Source organism: Pogona vitticeps, chromosome 4, assembly GCF_051106095.1.
Source record: "Pogona vitticeps strain Pit_001003342236 chromosome 4, PviZW2.1, whole genome shotgun sequence".
Taxonomy (NCBI): Eukaryota; Metazoa; Chordata; class Lepidosauria; order Squamata; family Agamidae; genus Pogona; species Pogona vitticeps.
This window is the reverse complement of record NC_135786.1, coordinates 139,764,677-139,789,463: the sequence shown is the minus strand read 5'-3', so window position 1 is coordinate 139,789,463 and position 24,787 is coordinate 139,764,677. Positions and strand designations below refer to the sequence as shown.

General features: G+C 42.2%; 1 protein-coding gene and 1 long non-coding RNA gene across 2 annotated transcripts in view; one reads left to right on the top strand and one right to left on the bottom strand.

Moving 5' to 3' along the window:
* The first annotated feature begins 204 nt into the window (after positions 1-204).
* The window catches only part of CTNNAL1 (catenin alpha like 1), a 60,173-nt gene continuing 35,590 nt past the window's right edge, over positions 205-24,787 (top strand). Inside the window, exon 1 of the mRNA XM_072998470.2 lies at positions 205-498. Coding sequence (XP_072854571.2) covers positions 310-498 — 189 coding nt within the window. The 5' untranslated portion in view covers positions 205-309. The remainder of the gene's footprint in view (positions 499-24,787) is intronic.
* On the bottom strand, positions 16,904-23,570 carry LOC144588601 (uncharacterized). Its single transcript, XR_013544221.1, has 2 exons — positions 23,442-23,570; positions 16,904-17,206 (listed from the first exon to the last, which is right to left on the bottom strand). It is a non-coding gene; the product is annotated as an uncharacterized LOC144588601 (long non-coding RNA).

The following is a 24,787-nucleotide window of genomic DNA, read 5'->3' as shown; positions in this document are numbered from 1 at the left end:
GAGGCCTGAGGGGGGGGGGGGGAAGCTACTGGCATCTCATTCCCCCATCTCCGCCCGTCTGAGGCAGAGACCAAACCAACCCGAGCTGACCCAGTGTTCGGTTTGTACGGCTGGAGGGAAGGGCGAGGGCAGAAGGCGGGAAGACGGAGGAGGAGGAGGAGACCGGGGCGGGGCCGAGCACAGCGGCGGCGGTGGGGAGCGCCGCTTTCAGCCACCGCCGCCGCCGCTGCCGCCTCTTTCTCCTCTCCCCGGCAGGTCCCGCGCGGGCGGGAGCGCTTTCAGAGGGAGCGAGCCTGCGGCTCCGGAGCCATGGCCGCGTTCCCCGGTGGTAGCGGCGGCGGCGGCGGCGGCGGCGGCGGCGGGAGCAGCAGCGGAGTCTCGTGGCCCCGTTCCCCGCCTGGCTCGGCGCTCGGTTCGGCTCTGGGTTGGGAGCCGCTGCCGGGGCTCCAGATCCGTTCGCGCTCGGTGGAGCAGACGCTGGTCCCGCTCGTGGCGCAGGTACAGGCAAAGGAGAAACCGCGCGGTCCGCGGGGCTCCTCTTCCCCCGACCGTTCGGGTCGGTCGGTCGGTCGGTCCGACCTTCGAGTTCCGGAGGAGCCCCGGGATCCCCCTCCTCTTCCTCCTCCTCCCGCCGCTTTCCTCTTAATATCTGCGATCCAGTTCTGGACAAGTGTGCCCGGAGCCTCTCCGAATCGGGGCCTTCATCGACCCCCCCCCCTCCTTCCCTCCATATAGAGCTTTGCCGCTGAAGGAGACCCGCTTTGCACTTTCCGTGGCGCGCCGGTTCTCCCTCCTCCTTTTGGTCCAGAGACTTTGTAAGACAGCTCGAGGATGACGACCGATGCGAAGCGGGGGGTTGGGGGGGGGGTGAGAGAGAACCAGGCGGCGGCTTTAATTGGGGGAGCCGCCAGGAGGGAGAGATCGCCGGCGAAGCTTTCCCGGATGGACTCCCCTTCCCCCGCCGGAGCGGCCGCGGGAACCGCGATTCGGGACCTCCCTTTGTCCGGCCAACGAACCGCCTCTCTGCAAGAGGCCGGAGCCGGTGGTGCTCGGACGGGAACATCTCGGCATTCCAGCCCGGCCTTTGTTGCGCTCTCGGCTCCCCTTTAGCCCAGAACTCGTGCATAACTTTTGTTTTGTTTTCTGGGGGGGGGGGAGAATACAATAGATATTCGCCATCATGAGTTGTAGTTCATTAAAGAGTGTCGACGAACTTCCGGAGGATTAGCGGCGGCGGCGGTGGGCGAAGTTTTGTAGTTGGTGCGAAGTTTTCTTTTTTTTTTTTTCCTCCCCCTGCATGGCCGGAGGGTGTGAATATTGCATGAATGTTATCTTAGTCGAGGACGATGCGCCCGCGGCACGTAGCTCCGGTAGCGGGCAGCGCCGAGGTCCTCTAGAAATAGTCCGACGGAACTTCAGTAGGTGTCGTTTCCAAACACGGTTGCCCTCTTTAATAGCGCCCCATAGACTTCCAAGGGAGACCCAGACAGGCTTGTACTGTACCTTCTTTTAGGATCCAGAGCTGCCAGGAAGACGCCTTGGTGCAGCGCCCACCGTCGGTTCCCTCCAAACACCCCCCCTCCCACCTTGGCTTACATGCTAGCGCCTGCCCTTGAAACGAGTAAAATTTATTCCAAAATAAAACTTTTGCGAAACTGCAGGGTTGGCCTGTTTGACACCCTGGAGATGAATGGGAGCTGGACAAGAGTTGTGCCAGCGGTGTTGGGTAGTTCCCGTCTCTTTCAGTGGGAATGGTCTCCTCTGCATCCGGGTGGGTTGTTGTGCTTGTAGGGGGTGTGTTAGCTTTTGGGGGTACAGTTCCGTCTTTTGGGGGGTTAATCCCTGCTCATTCAGGGCATTTCAGCAGGAGCCTGAGAGGTTTGTTGAACTCCGGCATTAACTTCGTGGCATGTTAAGCCAGTGGGTGTACCATGAATTTCAAATATCTTACTTGTTGGCCTGGAGGAGTGGGAAAGTGGAGCAAAAGAACTGAAACATTTTGGGATTCCATCAACTGAAACTCAAACACGAGACTTGCATTCTTGGCAAATGTATTGTTTTTAAAAAGCTCTGCAGAGTATTAGCTCCGCTGGCAGTAACCTAACTAATAAAACAGCCATGGTTTTATCTTGCATTGGACTTTATTAATTGATTGATGGCATTTTTATCCTTTATTGATTAAATTATTTCTTTTATTGCACATAGCTTATTGTGAACAAAGGTACTCAGAGCTGCCTTGTAAGCTAAAGTGTGATCAGGTACTGTCTAAATTTTGTTTACAACAAATACATCCACAGAAACTATTGACCAACATTTTTAAATTATCTCCACACACTCATATTCAGGCATAGTACATACTAATATTTTATAAGCTAATACAGTCTTCCCTAAAATGGTTCCCCCCAGGTGCTTTGAGCTACAAATCCCATTACCCCCAGATGACCGAGCCCTTAAAGGACACCAAGTTGGGGAAGATAGGCCTAGGAAGAACCCCTAATATGCTTCCAAAAGCTTTATTTTGGTAGCAGGTGTAGTGAACTAGACTCATGAACTAGGGCTCTAAAGACCAGGGTTCAAATCCCTGCTGAGCCATGGAAAGTCAGTGGGGGAGTGGGACTGATAAAACCACTCCTTAAATATCTTATTTATCTTGAGAGCTCTGTTAGGATCACTATAAGTCAGTTCAGCATGTAACAACAATTAGGCAAGATGCTGTTTACTTGCCTAATTTCATCAGAAATGGCAAGTCTGTTGAAACAAGCCATAATATGCAGTAGAGCCCAAGTGCGATTTACTCAGAGGCAGGTCTGCCAAGTAGAAAAAGACTAGTAAGCATACTCTAGTATGGGAATAACTTAAAGGTTTATAATGTTTGTTTCAGAAACTTTGGCATGCTTGGTCAAGAGCAGGGCTGGCGGGTGGTTCGTGCAAGAGAAATGCCTCACAACAGAATGATAGTGGGAAGCTCGCCTTCTCAAGCCACTCATGATCAAGAACACATGAAAATGGCTACTGAAGATGGTACTATGTGGCAGCTTGAATCTATGCTGAACTGAGATGCTCCCCTCTCTGTTGTTGCCATAATGTCATCATTACAGTCGCACATCAAAAGGACGGTAGTGCTTCAGGCTCTGATTTGGCTTCGTAGTCACACTATGTTGCCAGTGAAATTGGACTATGTGATGGCATTTGAAACAGACTGAATGAAGACAGGTTCTGTCCTTATTCTGTTCTCTTGTAACTTTAGAAATTAGGAGGTTGAGAAATGGTACCCAAAAGCAGTAGGAAGCGCAGTTGCTTCCAGGTCAGTGACAATTTTTTAAAATATGTTAACATTTTGGAGTTTCACGAAAGGTTCTCTGCCCCCAAAGTATGCCTTCTGAACTGAAAAGGTTAAGCTTAAAATGATTGGCTCAGTACTAATTAGATGTGAGGGTACTTTGGTGGAATACTTTAGTTGGGTAGACCTTTGTGGAATTATCAACTGGCCTGCTCAGATGGGCAAGATGCTGTAACACATGTTGCAGCATGTGTCAAGAGAACTATATGAGGGAGAGGATCAAAGTAAGTAGCATATTTCAATAGGATAAACTATAAATTTTCTTGGCCACATGCTTCTACAATGGCTTATTTAGATGCAGGTGGAATATCTTAAATGTATTGTGGTACAGTTGTGATGTTACGTGAAATTTATTATGGTTGTATAAACATGGTTGATGATTGATACAAGAACAGGCAAGAGAGAAGATTCTTTTGTAGCCATTCAGAAACAACTTTCTCTTCCTGTGGGTCAGTGATACAGTATCACTGTCACAAGAGTAAGAGTAAGTTTCCATAGTATGTTACTTGTGCTGCAAATAGTAACTGCATTTTGTAAGCCTCACAAGTGTATGGTGACAGCTTTCTAAACTAGGATAGTTTTCTACCTTTTCAAGTAACAGCAAATGCAATGATATTACATGTGTGTTTCCTCCAACATAAAAAGCTGTTTTATATTACAATCATAGATTCATAGAATAATGAAATTGGAAAGGGCCTCTAAGGCCATCAAATCCAACCCGCTGCTCAATGCAGGGATACAAATCAAAGGATATCTGCCAGGTGGTTGTCTAAGTTTCTCTTGAATACCTCCAGGGTTGGAGCACTCACCACCTATCAAGGTAATCGATTCCATTGCTGTACTACACTAACAGGAAGATGTTCCTGATATTTAACCACAATCGGTTTTCCTGTAACTTAAGACCATTGTTGTGTGTCAGGACAACAATGTGATGATCGAGAACAGATTCTGCCTCTTCTCTGAAATACAGCCTTTCAAGTATTTGAAAAGTACTATCATATCACCCCTCAGTCTTCTTTTCTCATGGCTAAACACAACTCCGGGAGGCAGTGGAAGACAGGAGGGCCTGGCATGCTCTGGTCCATGGGGTCACAAAGAGTCTGACATGACTAAACGACTAAACAACAACAACAAAACATGCCCAATTATTTAAATCTTTCCTCATCGGGCTTGGTTTCCAGCCCCCTGATCATCCTTATTGCCCTCCCCTGAACTTGTTCCAATTTGTCAGCATCCTTCTTGAAGTGTGGTGTCCAGAACTGGACACAGTACTCAAGATGAGGCCTAACCAGCACCAAATAGAAAGGAACTAGCACCTTGTGGGATTTGGAGACTATACCTCTGTTAATGCAGTCTAAAATAGGATTTGCCTTTTTTGTAGCCACATCACACTGTAGGCTTGTGATATGTGATGATTCCAAGATCTTTCTCAGCTGTAGTATTGCTGAGCCAGGTATCCTCCATCTTGTGACTGTGTGTTTCGTTTCTTTTTCCTGGGTGCAGTACTTTGCACTTATCCCCATTAAATATCATTTTCTTTTTTTCAGCCCAATGCTCAAGCCTATCCAGATCATTAGAGCCCACAGATTGTCCCGGTAGCTCAGTTGTATTATGTTTTCTGAGGGCAAATGACTCCAGAGTCTCAGTCCTAGATGCCAAGGACTGAATCTCAAAGCTTCTACACACAGAACAGATGCTCTGTCAATTAGCTACTTTATAGCCCATGTCTTCTGGATGTGTTGCTGTGTTGGTTGAAGTGGTGATGCTGACTCCTTTTTTCTGTTCAAAACCTCTAACCCACTTGCTTGTCATTGTTCGGTGAGGCATTATCTCCTATGCACAGAATCTTGCAATAATATTTGATACCTTCTCTTCTTTCCCCATTTCAAAGTATTCTATGGTATAGTCAAAATCCATCCCCATTTTATTGCTCTACTCTTAAACATTTTGTATGGTTTTAATAATCTCTCAGCGGAATTATTTCTGCAGCCTTCCTGCCTGCTGTATTTTGTCTTTGATCTTTCAAAAATATTACTGCTCTCTAATCACTCCCTCTCCTTCTGTTGCTGTGATCTGATCTCTCATTTTTTGCATTTTGTGCTGGCTATCCATCACTGGACAAGTCAGCATCAAGCTTCTAGTCCTTATCTTGAAGTCTTTCCTTGTATAAATCTCCTGACTCTAATTCCGGAAGAGTTCCTCTGGCAGTAATACAGCATGTACGTCTATCAAGTGATCAGCACTGTGGAATCTCCATCTAGTTAAAGAGACTGCAGAATGTTGTCTTGGTAACACAAGCTGCCATGGTCACATTGACTCCTGTGTTCTGGAGATTTGATTTTATAGCCTGTTTTTTAAAAAAATCAAGGCTGTGCTCCTTATTTTTCAAACCAATTGCTAGTTAGGGGGTGAGAGACTAAAAGTCAAGATAGGTGGAATAGGAAATGTTCACCAAACATGTTTTTTGTTGGAAAACCTAATTCCAAAAATGTGTCATGTCACAAAATGAATTAGAAACATAAATAGCAGCTCCAGCAGTGATTATAGTACAACTTGTTTTGAAGTTGTAATTCAACTTTTTCTAGGTGACTGTCCCTAGTAAGCATGCAGCCATGTTCTGTCCTATGGAGGTGCTAAAAATAGTAAGCTAATAGGTTTCAGTGCTTTTTTAAAAAATGGAAATAATATAGGGCACAGATACACTACTGATTTGTCATTCCTGAAATACTTTTAAGTGTTGGCATAAAAATAGCTTCCAAGTAAAGGTTTGAATTTGTTTGCATGTAACAATTAGACACATGGTGTGTATTTTATTGGATAGTTTTTCTCTACTCAGACATTTCAAAGCCATTATTTTGTTTATTAGAAAAATATGTCATTTCAATGTAACATGTAAAATTAACACGGAATGCTTATTGGTGTTGCTCATGAAATATAAGACAAACGTGGCAAATGAGATCACAGTAGATTTAAAGCAGTGATAGGGATTTTTTTTTCCTATGCTGGGCCATCAACGTGTTGAAAATAACAACTGGGGGCACAGCTTATGGTGGCCAGAATGATATCCAAAGGAGGCAGAAATAATAAATAAATTTGCATAGCTCTTTCTCACTTTGAGCAAACAAAGTACTCCCCCCACCTCATTTGCGAATGAAGAAGAAGCAGAGCACAGAGAGCCAATCCAGAGAACAAAAGTGGGCATACAGGCATCTGTAAAATTAGAGTGGGTGCTGAGTGTAGCTTTCAGGCCATTGATTTTCTACCCCTGATGTAGGGCATTCAAAAATGTAATGTTGAGAATTAGACAGCTCCTACTCGAGTAACAGGAGCCTTGCCCCAAAATTTCAGGAAGAAACACCTCCCTGCTAATCGCAAACTGTCCTCTTTCAGATTTTTTTTTGGGGGGGGGGAAATCCCCACAACACTGGTTGAGGAATTGTGACTTTGTACCTTGAAACTGATGGGGCTTATCACACACTGTGGGCAAAAGTGAATTTAAGGGACAGATTTGAAATTGTATTGTTTCAGTGGGAACTGGATGTACACACAAGCGTACGCATGTGTTAGTTAACTTAAAGGGCTATCCAGGCAGATCATCTGTTCCTCTCCCCTGTGCCTGTCCACAGTGTCTTAATATCCCTCTTCTTTTCATCAGCAACCTTTTGAGGAATAAATTAAGACGTTCTGGATATCTTGAAGAAACTGTTTAAAGATGATGCATGTATGTGTCTTAAAGTAGATTAGTGCTCGCGTTGAAGGCTTCCATTCTGAGCCTTTTTCAGCAGAGGTTCATTTCACTCCTTATCTTGTTTGGAAAACCCGTGATCTTTCACACCAACTTCATGGAGAATGTTGAGGAAACCCTTGGGTTTTATTTTTATTAGATTAGTGTACGTGTTGAAAGCTTCCGACTTGAGCTGTTGTCAGTGGAGGTTCACTCCCAGCCTGCTTCCAGAATCAGATGGTGAGGAAACCCTGGAAACCCTCTTTAAGAATGGTCCTTTTAAAGAATTTTGGTTCTGTTTATTTGTTAGTAGGTTAGGGCTAACATTGAAAGCTTCCAGCTGAAGAAGTGTTTCCTGTCTGACGGCCACATGGGCACGGAGTAAAACAAGCAAGCAAATAGAGGTGGCTTTTTAAAAAAACAGAAAGACAGTCTTTGTCATTGTGTGGTACCAGCGTTGAGACTTGTGTCATCTGGAGGGCAGAAAAATATTATTATCAGCCCATGTTGGGTATATACAATGGGAGAAATGGTCTGTCTGAGCCTTGGTTCTTAGTTTTCCTCTTCCCCATTTGGAAGTTGGAAGGTTTATGACCAATATGGAGTAAGTCACATAGTGATGCAGACTTGTAAGTCTTACACATGATGGGCATTGTGCACAATACTGAGGTCTGTCTACATGCTCTGCTGCTGTCCTGTGATTATCAGTAATTGAACCAACACTTTAAAATGCCGTTGTCCTCTTTCCCTTATATGCTGAAAGTGGAGGACCACCAATATATAACACTTGTTGTATAATCCAGCTACCCACGCATCGTCTGCCTCTACATGGAGTCCATAATGGTATCCCGATCACTATTATACTTGTGTCGAGTCCACTATTTGGCGTCACATTTTTTAGCTGCCACTAAAATTCCCACAAGCCTTCTTTCTGTCTTCAGAATGCATTGAACCTTGCATCTGTGTTGAACTCTAACTGCCTAAGGTGGGAATCTCCTGGAAAACTGCTTCCCATGGTGTGAAGGATCATCTGTTCTCAGGTCAAATAAACTGCTTTATTGGTGATGCACAAACAGTTCTAGTCCTTGAAGGTTTACTCAAGAAGTATCAGCTAACTTCCTGCAGGGGTTCTTGGTCCATCTGTTTTTGTCTGCAAAGTGACAGGAGGAAGGTAAAGGAAACAGGAAGAGCTTTTGAGGGTGGGGGCACAAAGGTGCTGTGCCTTCTCAGATCTTTCCATGTGTGACCCAGAAGGACTTTGATAAATGAACCTTGACTAATGGTTTATGGTTAAATAACCGTAGCTAAACCCAATGTTAGAAAAATCTGAATTATAAATAGCTTCAATCTTGAATTCAGTGGGAAAAAAACTACTAAGGGAAACCTAAGAGATCATGAGGTTAATTGCTGACATTTGCAGCATGCTACTTGCCTACACTTTGGGTGTGGGTTTGGGTATTGTTCTCCTGGTGGAGATTCAGCCATAGTTTGTTGTTGTTGTATTCTATCAAGTCACCTCCAATTTGTGGCGGCCCTTGTGAATGAGCAATCTCCAAAATTTACCGTCTTCAACGCCCTAATCAGCTGTTGTAGACTCACGCCTGTGTTTTCCTTTACGAGTTTATCCATCTCATACTTGGCCCTCCTCTTTCCCTGCTGCCTTCTACAGTGGACCCTCTACTTAAGGAATTAATCCGTATTGGAATGGTGGCTGCAAGTTGAAAAGTCTGTAAGTCGAATCTCCATTGACCTACAATGCATTGAAAACCGATTAATCCCATAACCAGTGGTTTTTATTCTATTTTTATTCCATTTTGGTTTTTTTCTGGTCTGTAAGTCGATTCTCTGGCTGCAAGTCGAATCTAAATTTTGCAGCCAGAGAAGTCTGTAACTCGAAAAGTCTGTAAGTTGAGCCGTCTGTAAGTTGAGGGTCTACTGTACCTTTTCCAGCATTATTGTTTTTTATTCAGAGAATTCAGCCTTTTTGTGATATGTCCAAAGAAGAACAGCCTCAGTTTCAATGTTTTTGCCTCCCTAGACAATTCAGGTTTGATTTGATCAAGGACCCACTTGTTCATCTTTCTGGCAGTCTAGGGTACCCTGTTGCCCTGAAAATAAGACCTAATCTGAAAATAAGCCCTAGTATGATTTTTTCAGGATGCTCGTAATATAAGCCCTACCCCCAAAATAAGTCCCAGTTAAGTGAAAGCCTGCCCTCCATCTTTGTACAGCAACCAGAGGAAGATGGCATGACTGTATTTGAATAAATGTAGATTGTTGTACATGAAAAAAAAATAAAGCATCCACTGAAAATAAGCCCTAATTCGTTTTTGGGGCAAAAATTAATATAAGACCCTGTCTTATTTGGGGGAAAACACGGTATCCACAAGACTCTCCTCAAGCACCACATTTCAAATGGATCAATTTTTCTCTGTCAGTTTTCTTAATTGTCTAGCTTTTACACCCATATATGATGATCAGAAATACAAGAATGTTGATGATCTTGGTCTTGATCTCCAGTGACACATCCTTACGTTTGATGATCTTTCTATACAGGTCTGCAGGACACTGTTTCCACCTTTTCTTTATTTTCTCTTGGCAAGGTGGATTTTATTTAAATCATGTCCATTTCAATCATGATTTAAATCACTAGTCAGTAAGACTTGATTTAAATGATGAAAGATTCATTCTTGCTGGTAGTTAAAATCTTTAATATTTACAACCAGATGAAGATTTCGTATTTAGAATAATAACCTGTCAGATTAGAAAAACAGCTATATCAGAACTGATTTTAGTTTAATAGTTTAGTCTCTCATATTTGGAGAAGTACTTAAATTGTTTTATTTAACTAAAACAATAAAATTATATAGCATATATATTCTTGTATTTGCTTAAACATCAGTGTTTAGTAACTGAAGTAGTTAAACATTTTTTTTTAAAAAAGCAAACTATATTCCAAACAATCTTCAAAACTAGCATTTAAGGTACAGTAAGAGTCCCCTTTCCATAGAATCCGAACTTATCCGCTGCCTGAAAATACTAAATATCCTCCCCGAAATACCTATTTATATGTATTTCCAGAGTGTCTTTACCAGAGCTGGCCACTAAAGCAGCAGTCCCCAACATTTTTGGGACCATGGACCCGCTGAGCCTCTGAGGAAGGTGGGGCAAGCCCCGTGGGCATCCTGAGGCACGCTTGCTCTCTCGGGCGCATGCGTGAAGTGGTGGGGGAGCACGCCTGCCAGCTCCGGTGTGAGTGCTCCCCCACCCCTTCACACATGTGCAGGAACGCCTGCCCGCCCGCCCGCATGCCCCTTTGCACGGGCACTTGGGCGCATGTGTGAAAGGGTGGGGGAGCACTCACACCAGTGCTGGCACACATGTGTGTGCGCAAAGCAGCTGTGGGGAGGGGAATGTGTGCGGTGGGGCAGAAGGTCTGTTTCTGCCACCCGGTTTGGCTCAGGCCATGGACTGGCACCAGGCTGCGGACCAGGGGTTGATGATTTATCCGCTAGAGGGATCCAGAGACCATGCAATATATAGTGTTTGCTACATCCATCTTTTTCAGCATCTGCAGGGAGGCTTGGAATCCATCTCTTGCGTATACTGCAGTCCGACTGTAACGGGTTCATTATTTCTGCATAGATTTGGGGAACATAAGTGGGATTAAGGACTTTTCCTGAACATTGTTTATTTTAATACCATTTTTTACTATGGAAAAGTTCATGTTATCTCAGCTTGGATAACTTGGATTAATTGAATTAGTTTATCAAAAATGTAAATATTGCATGTCTATACAGTCTCGTGCTACATATCTAAGCTCTGTTTCATGCTGAATAACCTTTGAACTATAATGTATCTTAAATAGAAAACTATAGATAGATTTTTCCTCCAAAAGTATTTCATTTTTTAAAAATCTGTCTTAAATTGAAAAAATATGATTAAAAAATAATTGATTTCAATCCATCCTGTTTCTTGATCAGCTAGTGTGCTTCCCTGTTGATCATTTAGGCTTGCATTCCCCATTGATTTCTTGGATTTTCTGGAAGAGATCTCTTGTTTTTCCTCTTTTGTTGTTCTCCTCTGTTTCTTTGCATTAGTTGTTGTTGTTCCTTTTGTCTCTATATGCCAGCCAGTCGCTGCATTCAGGGTTCTGACCCTACTTCTGCTACCCTTTACTTTTGCTTCTCGCCTGTCCTTTGTAATTTTAAGTGCTTTTTCCATCATCCATCTAGGTTATTTTCTTACCTTGGTAGGAAGCTGCTCCTCCTAGCTGGCGGAGGGAGGTGGTGGTGATATAAAGGGTGATGGCAGGCAGGGTTAGAGGGAGGAAATATGGCCTTGCCCAGCAGGGAGAAATGTTTTGTTTCTCATTCAGCAGGAGGGTGTTAACCAAGCACAAGACCTTGGAGTTTATCACTGCCGCTACTGCAAACGTTCTTTATATCTGTTCTTTATAATGGTGTGTCTGTACAGTGTAGCTTGCAGACAAGAAGAAGGATCAGGTGGATTCCAGGCCCATCTTCAGGTACGATGTCCTTGCACTTGACAGCACAGTGATAAGCACCAAACTCGTGAGCCAGTTTCATAAATGCTGCATACACCTTTATCAGATGTCCTGTTGGTATTTTTAAATATGTGTAAAGGAAGTTGGCCACTGATTGGGAGATTTTTCAGACAGTAAACTTTTTATATTGTCTTGGTAGTATGTCAAAAGAGGTATAGCCAAAGATGCATTTTTGTACAAGAAAAACCACAGAAAAAGTACAGATACTAGTATAGATATATACTGTTGCAGCATAATTACTTACAAAGGATGTCTGAGAAAAAGTACTTTTGATAACACTGGCATGGGACAAAGGCTTGCAGGCTGTCCTAAAAGGATATTGTCTCAAGCCTCGGCATTGAAGTGCAAGAGAAGCTACAGTATTATGTCCTGAGTCAATGGAAATCATGTGTATGTGGTCCTAGGCTTTTGTTAAATGCAACCCCATTGGCATATGTAGAATGCCAATTATATATCAGCTTGCATGGCAGTCCTCCCAAACACCATAGTTTTTCAATCTGGAAGTTGAGTCATAGCAACTTTTCGCTACTTATCCAAATAGCTTCTTCAGTCTGAGGAGAGTTGGTTGGTTTCACTTCCCCCTGGTCTGAATAGGCTCCTTGCAAGGACAAAGGACTGGGGGTGAGGGATAATCCCACTTCTGCAGTCCTTCTCCACCCTTTGTCATCGGTTGTTAACGGTCCTTAACCGTGGTCTTTCAGGTGTTTGTGGTCCTAATCTTCCTGAGGACAGATGAAAGGGCAGCGTGATAAATAGGAGATAGATTTTATAACTAATGAAAGAAAACAGATGAACTGTGTGTGTTTTTGCAGTGTTCTTCCTTGCAACCCATGCTTTCTGAAAGCACTCAAAGAATGGGAGGGATTGCAGCAGGGAAGCAGGAATGCAGGTAGCAGTGGCCGCAACAACTGAATGAGCCCTGTGGCTGCTTAAGCAAGGCTTGGCTTCCTGGCAGTGCTACCTCAACCCTTAAATGGTGTGTTAAGAAAAACAGTGGATGCAGTGAGTGACCATTTAATTTGGCAAGGTCTTCCTCTCTGACTGTTAACACACTCAACGCCCCCAGATATTTACAAGTGCCGTCCCTCTTTTCTCTAGTCTCTCTCTTTCTCTCTTTGATACTGAACAGAAATAGAATAAAAACTTGTGAGTAATGGTTGTGTATGGAAGGAGAATTAGTTCTGGCAGCAGAAAGCCGGAAGGAAGCACACTTTGCCCACAGCCACCAGCCAAAGGGACCAAAAGCTACTGGAAAGTTTCAACCCTTGCTTTCTATGAAGAACCTAAGAATTAGGGAAAGACCAGCCTGACTCTATCCATTGGCCAGAGAAGAAGCAAAGGCAGAGAGAGAAAGAGAGAGGTTGCTTTCATCCAGTACTAAAAAAAGCATTGCCAGTTGCCCTGAGACTACCGAAGCAAAAGAAAGTGTGTTCTGTTCCCAGCCAGTAGCCAAAGGCTGGAGCAGTTGTTGCACGGATGGAAGAGTTGCTCTAAGAGAGATCTCCCAGCAAGGCAACCCTTTGATCACCGTTTGATCACACCCTGAGTTGATTTTTAAAAAGTGGAATATAAAATATTCTAAATAAAATAACCTCAGCTCCCCACCATGACGACTAAGGTACAGTCATCATTTCTCTCAGAACTGAACAATGCAAATAAATTGTGCCATTTCAAATATAATATGTTTCTGATATGCCAGTAATAGCTTTATATTGAGCTATTTAAAAACAACTGCCTCTAATGGAATTTAAGCAGCCTTTGGTCAGAACTGCAGTTTTCTCATATATTTTTAGCACATATGTTTGAGGCTTTTGGCACAGAAACTCCCGTTACATTAGTATGGAAAGCAGCAAATAGATCTGTATCTTGAGCACTGCATAGACTTTCATAGACTATGCGGACTATAGATTTCTTGAGACATAGATACCACAATTTTTAACATACACTTCATCTACCAGGTATGCCACTAAGTGACAGATTTAACTCTTGGTAACTGATAGAATCTGAAAAACTCTAGATGTTGAGGCAGTGAGAGGCCCCTTGAATCTTAAGACTCAGTATACCTTGATGTGGTAAAATGTTTTTAAATTTTTCTTGCAAGAAGGCAAGGACCTTCCCCTTTACAGAAAGACGTGGGTTAAATTATATCCTTTATCATCTTGATTTACCAGTTGTTTACTATTTTGCTGTTAACCATCCAGAATAGTGCATTACACTAATGGGGTGTCATATACATGAATGAAATAAATAAAATCAATACATTATCCTATATAAAATACACAAAAAATACAAAAGTAACAAATAAAAAACTTTATGCATGCATGCATTCACAGAGTGCCCCCTCCACCAGGACCCTTTATTTATTTTATTTATTTATTTATTTGATTTTTACCCCGCCCCTCTAGACCATGTCTACTCGGGGCAGCTTACAAAATAAAACAAAACAGTATAAAAATATATAAAATCATAAAAATTACAACTACAGTTTCAATTTAAAGACATGCTACATTTATTTCATTTATGATGCCCCATTCCCCTTCCAAAACTGCATTGATTCTTTTAATGGCACATGATCCTTCCCTTTAATTAATTGTTGTTTAATCATTAAGTCATGTCCGACTCTTCGTGACCCCATGGACCAGTGCACGCCAGGCCCTCCTGTCCTCCACTGCCTCCTGGAGTTTGGTGAAATTCATGTTGGTCGCTTCGATGACACTGTCCATCCATCTCATCCTTTAAATAATACACAGTCAATAAAAACTCTCCAGATATCTCTAAAAATATTTTTGTTTATCAAATTATTTTTAAACTTAATAGTTAGTTTATCATTAAGAGTTATATTCCGTACTTCTTAATACCAATCATTTAATTGAAATTCATGCTTTCATTTTCAATTTTTAGCTATAATTAATCTTGCTGCTGACACTGTTTTTTGTCAGTTCTACTGCCCAATTCCATTATTCCTTATCAAATATCGATAGCAGTACTATTCTTGGAGTAAACGCTACATTTAACTCCAGTATGTCATTAATTTCTCCAAAAACCTCTGCCAAAATTTCATTACATTTTTACATTCCCACCACATATGAAAATAAGTACTACATAAGTATTGCATCTCCAACATAAATTTCAAAACGTTGTGTTCTTATGTATCTGAGGAAGAGAGTTGTAATCCATGAAAGCTTACATTGACGTTAGTCTTAAAAGTGCTACTGTATTTTTTGTTGTATGTGCTGAAACAAACTAACACTATCTTTTTGAAAAAAAGGCTAAATTAAGATGCTGTCGGTTTGATTTGGAGAATTTGTCTAACACTTTCGTTTGTTTCTCAGCTGCTCTCATTGTGCCAGACGGTTTCTATTCTAAATTAGTTCCAAAAAAGAATAGAGCCACAATAATAATAATTTTAAAACCCTCCAAAATCTACTGATGGTTAATACTAGAAATAGGGGTATTTGTATTCGAATATGAATACCCCCGCACAGGTGGACATAGTGAGGGTCTGGCCCCCTGGAGCCATACTGTCCACTCACCCTTATGCTGCTACAGCGGGCTCCACATGGTCAACTAGCCGCTCCTGGCAGGAGATGGGACAATGAGCTTCCGTGCCAGGTTGAAGAGTGGCTAGCTGACCGGGTGCTCCAGAGCAATTGGAAGGGAGCATGGAGCTCATCGCAGCAGTGGGAGGGTGAGTGGACAGTCCAGGACCCTCATTATGTCCCCCTGGGCAGGGGTATTCATATACGAATACAGATACGTACTCCCATATCTAGTTGATACCTTTATTAGTTTCAGCTGTGAATGCAAAGGATGTGCATGCTTTTGACTTCTCAGGCAGGATAGTAAAAATTTAGGAAATTGGAAAAAGACATGGAAGTCCAAACATTCAGCTGGGTGTTGCAAGTCATATAATTTTTTCCCCTCATTGAAAGTTTGGGCTTGATGAGTCAGAGGTATGGTCTCTGTCCAAGTACACTGTGAAGGTAGCAATGCGGAGGTTCTTTGTAAACACAAAAACATGAACAATACATACATCTGTACCTAGAGATGGCTGGAACACAGTGTTTTTGGCAGCATTAGCAAATGTGCAAAGAAGCAACAGTCCTTGTGTAAGAAATTGGAGGCTAAATTGTTCTAGGCAAAAGAACCAATGCAGGTTGCCGGACAGATGGATTTCCAACCTAGTCTTCGAATCTTCAGCGCAGTCTCTCCTAAGTGGTGGAAGACTTGTCTGCTGCTACATCCTGATTCCAGTGGCCAGATATGGTATTTTCCAAAGCATTTCCAAAGAAAAAATGAAGCTGTGTTGATTGATAAGTATTTAAAAAAATGGAAATTCCACAGTTGCCAATATCTTTATTAGGTCAGCTGCAGTTGCCAGATATTAGAACTTCCATGTCTTCCTTCCCATTCATTCCTCCTCCATTTTTTGCCACCTACCCTGATGAAGAATTCTAGGGAGCACAGAAGCTTGCTTTGTGTGTTTGTGTGTGTGGCTTCTAAATTGTTTATCACTGTATGTAAAATCGAGAATTCCTGTCTGTAGTGATGGAGCATGGAATATTCTGTCTTGGCATGCTCTTTCCCTGTTGTAGAATTCTAAATTGCACTTGCATTTTCAAAAATACCAAAGTGAAAGGATATTGGATTAAAAATATCCTGGTTTGTATTAGAAGGGAAGTGCTGTGATTCAGAACAGTTTACAGCTGCTTACTTGTTTCAAGAGAGCCATGGTTTGGGACTGTTCCAGGGCAAGCTGGCAAGCCTGATGCTTTTTGAATGACAGTTTCTCTACCCTTATTCATGTGCAGCCCCAGGATAGTGCTGGGCATGGCCCAGTTCTGAGTGAAGGTATGGCAAAGTGCAGTGCAGTTCTTAGTATCTACTGAGCAGCACAACCTGAGACTGCATTTTGGAGCGTGTCTAGTAATTAAAACGGCGAAGGTACTGTGTTTCTACAGCAGAGAGAGTAATATTGAAGGGGTGCTCTGAGGACCAGAGGTGTGAAAACCACTGGAATAAAAGGGCCATGTGTTTCTGAAACTTCACATCATCATGATTATCTAGATACACCTGAGATATGTTTGGTTGAGAAGTGAAACAGGAGCACATGTCGAACGTTTCCTATAGCTGAAAGTTTCTCATATTACAAATTCACTCTTCAAGGTTTTGTGCAGCCTGATCACATTTTATGAAAGTTCTGACTTCCAAATGGCTATCAATTTACCATATTGTAAATAAATAAATAAATAGGGAACAGCTGAGTGAGGGTTGCTAGTCTGGGTACAGCATGAAGCACTAACTGAGTTAGTTAATTGTAAGAGCTGATGTAGCATAAGGCCTGGTGGATGATTTATGCTTGGAAATAGATGGAGTGTGATCCTCCTTCCCCATCTTTTGATCTCATGAGGTCTCCAGATTGGTTTGAACTTTCCAGGCACAACATGTGAATGGATTCTTTTCCTTCTGAAGAGATTATCTCAGAAAATGGTGCAAGTTCTTCTGTCTCTTTTTGTGGCCTTTGGTGTACAAGGTGCTGTAAGAGTCCATCTTAATCTCCCATGCTGTTTGCCGTCTGCAGGAAATGGATACATACAAAAAAGGGTCTTAATTTTTTTTAAATGACATTTTGCAGCATTGGGCATACTAATATGCAAAACGAAATAACAAATTTATTAAAATCAAAATAAAACTTGATCTGAAAGCTTTATTTTTATGTTAAAAGACATGCTCCTCATTTTGCATGCTGAGTCTGGTATTCTAGGACTGATAGCTGCAAGAAACCACTGGGGAAAATCGTGTAAAAAGTTTGAGCTAATATGCTTTCAGAATGCTGATGTCTTTTATTTAACTCCAGCAACCCAGACAGATATACAGTAAAATCTTTGAACATTTATCTGGAGGTAGTTTGGAAGCAGCTGAGGACAAGCTGACGCATGATCTAGATAAAGCTGCTTTCTGTATTTGCTTTGAAAGCAAACTAGGGGAGTGGGTAAGAAAGTTGGCTGATTTCCATATACAGTCATGCCCTGCTTTACGATTGCCCCGCATTACAACGAAACTGCATTACGATGACGTTTTTGCGATCACAAAATGATGGTCTGAATAGGGATTTTTCGGTTTGAGATGATCGGTTCCCTGCTTCGGGAACCAATTCTTCGCAAAACGACGACTTTCCTACAGCTGATTGGCGATTTCAAAATGGCCGCCGGGTAAATAAAATGGCTCCCCGCTATTTTCTGGGATGGATTCCTCGGTGCACAGGCATCAAAAATGGCCGCCCTATGGAGGATCTTTGCTGGATGATGAGTTTCCAGCCCATTGGAACACATTGAAGGTGTTTCAATGCGTTTCAATGGGCTTTTTATTTTCGCATTACGACGTTTTCATTCTACAGCGATTTCGCTGGAATGAATTAACATCATAATGCGAAGCACCACTGTATGTGGTTGCACTCCCCTGAAGGATCAGGTGTGTAATGCACTGAAGGATTCCTGTGAATTAAACAGATGGGCACTCTAGACAGGGCCTTTTCAGTGATGCCCCCTTTCTCTAAGGATGTTCCTCCCAAGGATGTAATGATGTCCTCTTCAGTCTTGGCTTTCAAAAAAAATTCTTTTTAATTTGGCTTATTTACTGGATATGCTCCTGAAAAATAGTGTCTACAGGCTAAGCAATATTTTAAAGTACTTCCTTTGATTTTTTTTTTTTTGACAAGTTAGTGTAATATATTTTTCACACTGCCTTGAAAATATTCCTTCCCACCCCAAGAATAATAGCTTGTAAAGATTTGAAATAAATCTCTGGCTAGACATCATGGGAAAATCGGGTCTGGTTAGGACTAGCATCTGTAAGAAACATTACATGATTTAGAGATACAGGTGATATTTTCTCAGCTGGTAAATGTTTCATTCTAGATTATCTTTCAGTTGTTGGAAAACATACATTCTAGTTTTTGTATTTCCTTCTGGGTGAATATGATAAGCCATTGTCTGCCATTCCAGAAGTAGGAAGCGCTCCGTTCTGTTGTATTTTTGGCTGAGTGCCTAGAGCAGAGGGTGATAAATTGTGAGTGGGTGCGACGTTTAATGCCCAGGCACCCAAGATTACTCAGAAATATGTCTCGCTGTGTTCAGTAAGGGCTTACTGTCGAATGGATGTCCAAAGGACTGCATAAAATCTCCTTTAGAGCTTGAGTTTTCTTATTCGCCTGTGGGAAGAGGACACTCACAAAGCTACAGGCAGAGAATTCTTAGTAAACTATCCGAACAGTGGACATGATGACAAGAATGGGGAACAGGTGGTTTAAGAGCATTCTACCCTGTATGGGGATTATGTCTCTTTCTCTCTGGTCTTTTCTGGGTTCATCATTCTGTCGTTCAATTTCCCTGTCTTTTAGCAGTAAGGTTGTTTTTGTTGTTTTTATAAAAGCTTGCCTTTCCATATCAAGACTACATCCAGTGTGGCGTTTGTGGTTGTGTTGGGACTTAACATTAGTGCTGGATTTTGAAATAGTGGTGAGATGCAGTTCTGCAATGCTGGGGAGAATTTGCTTGCTCCTCCTGATCAGGTTTTTAGGGCATGCGGTGGCTGTAGTAACTTGTACTCGTGCCAGCTGTTCCCATAAGAGAGTGACTGCACGCTGGGTACTAGCTTTTGTGTTCCCATTGTGTTGATGCGTCTGATATTCCCAGAATCCTTAGAGCCTTTATAATTTTGGAAGGTCGCCATCCTTCCTTGATGTGTGTGCTGTGAGGGTGGGTCAGAGCATGGGGAAAAGTTTCTGCTTCTAATTATCCTCTTGCCTTCTGAGTTTAATTTTGTTCTGTCTTTTCCCATTAGCTCTGCAGCTTAAATGCTCCAGCTAGCAACAGACTGTTTAACACACTTGTCAGTTAAAATGTTTCCTATGGGCCTCCTGGAGTCGTGCTAATTTTGCTCTGTTGGCAGTTCTTAATTGTGTGAGCAATAGTGGAACAACTGAAGAGTCACTCTGGGTGTCTGTTCTCATCTGGCTGGCGCGGTGGCATTCAGTAGAACAGAACCATTGCTAATGGCCGTGATAACTAAATGCAGTGATTTAAAGCTTCTTCGATCCAAGTAGGGTTGGAGAATTAAAACTTGGAGGTTAAATGTATAAGGTTATAATGGAACAACTTGGAGAACCCCAAGGTTGCTGTCAGAAATCCACCCGGTGTAGGAGGACCACAACAGTTTGTTAGTTTTTAACTGCAAGTAGTAAGTTCTGTTACCACTATCATGAATATCTTAATTATGACGAGGAAGAGTCTTGTAGCACTGTGAGGCTGGGAGTACCTCCAGAGGCATTCCACAGAGTGTACTGCCCGTCTCCTCCAGCAAAACCCCCAGGGACGTTTGTCTGCCCTAGTAAAGGATTTACATTTAGAGAAGGAGACACCGGAGGGCACTATTTCAGCAGGAAAGGGAGAGGAGATACAAGGGGAAGAGAGAGAGAGAGAAAACGGGGCAGGTGGAAGTAGAGGAGGAGGAGGCTTGTTGGGTGCAAGAGGCAGAGAGCGAAGACAGAAAGGAAGACTGGGTCGGGATTGTGCAATGGACCCCTGGACTGGGGAGTGGACTGAATTCGAAGTCCCAAGAGAGTATGCCGAAAAAGAGTGGAAAAGGGAAGTCAACAGGAAGCCACCCTATTGGGGAGAAACTGGAGAGAGAGAGACAGGAGAAAGTATTTTAAAGCCTGGCCGCAGCAGGAGACCCAGAGAAGAGAGCACTGGCAATGTATGGAGATTCCTGGGAAACCCCGTGGGGCCAAGCTCTTTCAGACTCAGGCAAGAAAGTATGGGAACTGAAGTGGGTTGGGTTTTTCACCCTCCTCAATGACACCTAGTATGTTGTTGTTGTTGCTTAGTCGTTTAGTCGTCTCCGACTCTTCGTGACCCCATGGATAAGAGCACACCAGGCCCTCCTATCTTCCACTGCCTCCCGGAGTTGTGTCAAATCCATGTTGGTGGCTTCGCAGACACTGTCCAACCAGACACCTAGTATAGTTGCACCCAAAGTCTTGGGCTTATCACCAAAGTGGTATTGTAAAGTTTTGAGTTCTTCAACCCTACCTTTTAAAGGGGACTTGTTAGAGTTTGAAGATGAGAAAAAGTATGACCTACCCCTGAAAAAAGAGACGAGAGCCCCTGTTGACAGAGAGTTTGATAAGTTGTCAAAGAATAAAGATGTTTTATCAGAAGACTTTGGCATTCATGACTCGTCCTTGCATCAAAACGTAGCAGAGGGAGATATAGGAGCTGCACAGAATCACAAGCACCTTAAAAAGCTTTTTTTAAAAAAAGGTAATTATGGCATAATCTTTCGTTGACTGTGGCTCGTTTTGTCAACTATTGCTGTGATAAAATTGGTTATTGTTTACAATGTCACAAGACTTCCCCTTGGTTGTTTTAATAATAATGAGTTGCATAGTTTCAAATTGATACTGACTAATGGCAACTCTTCCAAGGATTTTCCAGGTAGAGAATACTCGGAATACTGGTTTGCGATTCCCTTCTTCTGGGGGCGGCCTGGGACTGCACAGCTTGCCCAGAGTCACACAGGCTGCCTTTTTTTCCCATGAGACACAATGAGGAATTGTGTTTTCACAAAAGGTGGGAGGGCAGAAATGAGGAACTGAACTCCCAACTTCAGGTTCTGAAGCCAAATACGTAATTCACTGAGTTATTATACAACAGTAAGTTATTCACATTTCCAAATTGCATACAGAGGACACATGTATGGTCTCTTGTCCTGGAAGTTTGGTGAGTTAGACGTACATACTAATGGTAGTAACTCTTCACTACTTTCCCAGTTTCTGTCAGCCACATAACATGTGGATTAGAAACTGAAATACATTGAAAATGCTGCCCACGAATTGCTGGATAGCTCAGTGGTTTAGATATCTGGCTGCAGAGTCAAAGAGCGAGAGTTCTACTGTGCTTCCTTGACAGGGGCTGGACTTAATTGTCCATAAGGTCCCTTCCAGCTCTGCCGTTCTAAGATTATTAATAGTACTGTGTTTATTAAGCTGTTAAACTCCATGAAGTCTATGTTGCCTATACAGTATCTGCATAGAATTTTTGTTGCAACCTAGGAAGATTTTGTAAAGATTGCTTGTAATTAATAAATAAATAAATAGTCCTCAATTGTCTAGCCACAAATTTCAACAGTCTACCCATTTGCTGGGGGTGTGTACACATGTACATGATGTGTATTGCGTGACTGGCACAAGGACTATATGTACTTTCTAAAGCCCCTTTTTCTTTGGCTTGCTTTCAAAGAGAACTTCCTGCTTGTCCTTGTGATCTGTGGCCAGGGCACTGAATGTTGAATAACTTGAAGATGAGTTAGCTTGGACCTGTAAAGGCTTGTCAGCAGTGGAGAGATGTCCTGGTTATTCTTGTGTGGTTTTGAATAGTTTATTCAGTCTATCATAAACAAGATGTCTCAGGACAGCTGCTGTTGTATCTGACACCTTCCTGGATTTTGTCAAGCTCTGAATCTTCCTTTTGGTATTATGCTTCCTGTGATGACTAAAGGACAGGGACTGCTATGTCCCTCTGTCCATTCTCGCTGTGAAGTGTTATAAAAGGACATATATTTCTTGGTGTTCAATGTGAACACTAGCCAGCGCTGAGCATATTAACAGTGCATCCTGAAGTACATTTACAGGATTAAAAAATCCCACTGTAAAACTGTAAATCAAACTTTGAACTGCAGATTACTTACACCTCCTTCCAAATTAAAAAAGCACTGCTTCCTACTTAATCAAATCTTGCATTTCAGACCATGCAGTATTCCTTTCAAGGACAGTCAGTCTAGAAAAGTCATTATTAAAATCTTCATTACTCTAAAAAGATGATTTCTGAAAGCAAAGTCTCACATTTTAATGATAATCTGGGAATGGTGAATGTGAGCATCTCAGCAGGTAGACTGCTCTTGTGTTCAGTAATATAAGTTCCATTTTTGATATTGGTAGCCTAGCCAGCCAGTGAGAAAATTATCTGGGGGCTAGGTCCACCTCCCTAACCATTCTGAACTTGCGCACCAGAGATGGTGGATCAGCGATGCATGACTGCATTTCAGAGAAATCTGACGGATATTGTTCTGCAAAACTATATACAGTATATGTTTGATGGAGGTATGAGGAATGAGAGAGCAGGGACCGAGGTATTTTCAAGCTCCACATATATAGTTTATATGTTCAGAAGAACTGTAGGGAGTGTCTTGTGATGATCTTTGTGCCCACCATGCAATCAGCCATATTACTTCTAAGTGACAAAATGTGTGTGAAAGGAAGAGAATGAGAGGGGTGGTATGGGGGTGGAGAGAGGTAGTCTTAATCTTCGAGTGTTGCTTTTATCTACTCTCTGTATATAAGAAAAGAAAAAAGTATGCCCAAATTCAGTTGCATTTCACCATAAAGAGATACTAGGCTACAAATAGTAAGGAAGGAGAAGACACGAAACCGGGCCTTCTCAGCGGTGGCTCCTCGCCTCTGGAACAATCTCCCTCCGGCAATTCGCGCGGCCCCCACGCTGGGCACCCTTAAAACCCAATTAAAAACATGGCTGTTTATTCAGGCCTTCCCTCCAGCCAACTCTTGATTTTTTTCTTACTTTTCCTTTTTATCTTTACTGCTGTTCTTGTTTGATTATTATGTATTTGTCTATGTTTTATTATTTGATTTTATATTTGGAAGCCGCCTAGAGTGGTCCGGTGGGCCAGATAGGCGGGGTATAAATTAAATAAATAAATAAATAAATAAAATACAATTCAGATGTAATTACCTGAGGTCTTGATACTATCCATGTGTGACATCCGGAATTCATAGCCACAATAAATAATGTTGGCCTTATGAAAGGACAGACGCCATACCAAGAAAGATGAAGCTCTAATTTCCAGTTTTTGGAGGTAGAGAGAAATAGTAGAGAGATGACTGTGTCTTGCTTTTATTTGTGAGCTCTCCGAGGGCATCTCCTTGGCCCTTGTTGGAAATAGGAGTGGTGGACTAGACCAGTGGTTCTTAACCTTTTTGAAAGAAACGCCCCTTTGAGCCATTGAGGAAGTTATCACTGCCCCCCTCCCCACGGTGATGATATCTTTCTTATTTATTTATTTATTTATTTATTTATTTATTTATTTATTTATTTATTTATTTATTTATTTATTTATTTATTTATTACACTTAAATCCAATGACCCCTGAAAACAAAATTCAATTCCAAGAAAATGAAATGCCCCCAAAAACATTTAATGATTTAGTTGCAATCGCATTTTAAGATGCAAAAAGAAATATAAAAAGGGCATAAAAACAAACCACAATGCAGGAACTAAAAATTTCAAGATGAAAACTCTGAAACTAAATAAGATTGGAGGAAAATATATATTCATGCACACTGTAAAAAGGCTGCAGCCATCTTAACAGGTTTGGCTTGCTCCAGGGCCCCCCTACCGCCCCCTTCTGCTCCAGCGCCCCCACACCGCCCCTTTTCGTTCTTTCGCCCCCCTGAAAAATGAAATCGCCCCCTGGGGGGCATTATCGCCCACGTTAAGAACCACTGGACTAGACGAAATCTTGATTTGATTTAGGACACAGTGTTCTTATATTCTTATCTCCATTTCCTGCAATTGTGTTGATTCAGCTGCAGTGCTCTACATGACAAAGAAATACAAGGGGAGGGGGAATACACTGAATGAAAATGTCAGAAGCATGGATTTGGTGTTTTTTTCATTGTTCAGATTTTTTTCTTCAGTAGAAGAAAAATGTGTAAGTTTGGTGTTGCTGAAATGCATTGTTAGAAGATCTTTAATATCCTGAGGCCTGTTGGAGTTTATTAGCTGGAGAGAACAGAGGGCACAACATGTGGTTTGAAGGCACAGAAGTAGATGACCATCATTCTTGAATGGAATTCAGTGGTCCTGTGCTGAACAAATGGCCAGCCTGTTCGCTTAAAGTTCATTGCAAAGCAAACACACTTACTTCCTTTGTCACTTATACTTTAGTTGATGAGGAAGAAAACATGTACTCTGAAGTAATTGTCTGAGCAAGTTTACCATTGTTGTTCTTTTGAATCTGTAAGCGAATCTGTTTAAATTCAGAGGTGGTACCAGCGGTGCCTTAACTTACGAACGTC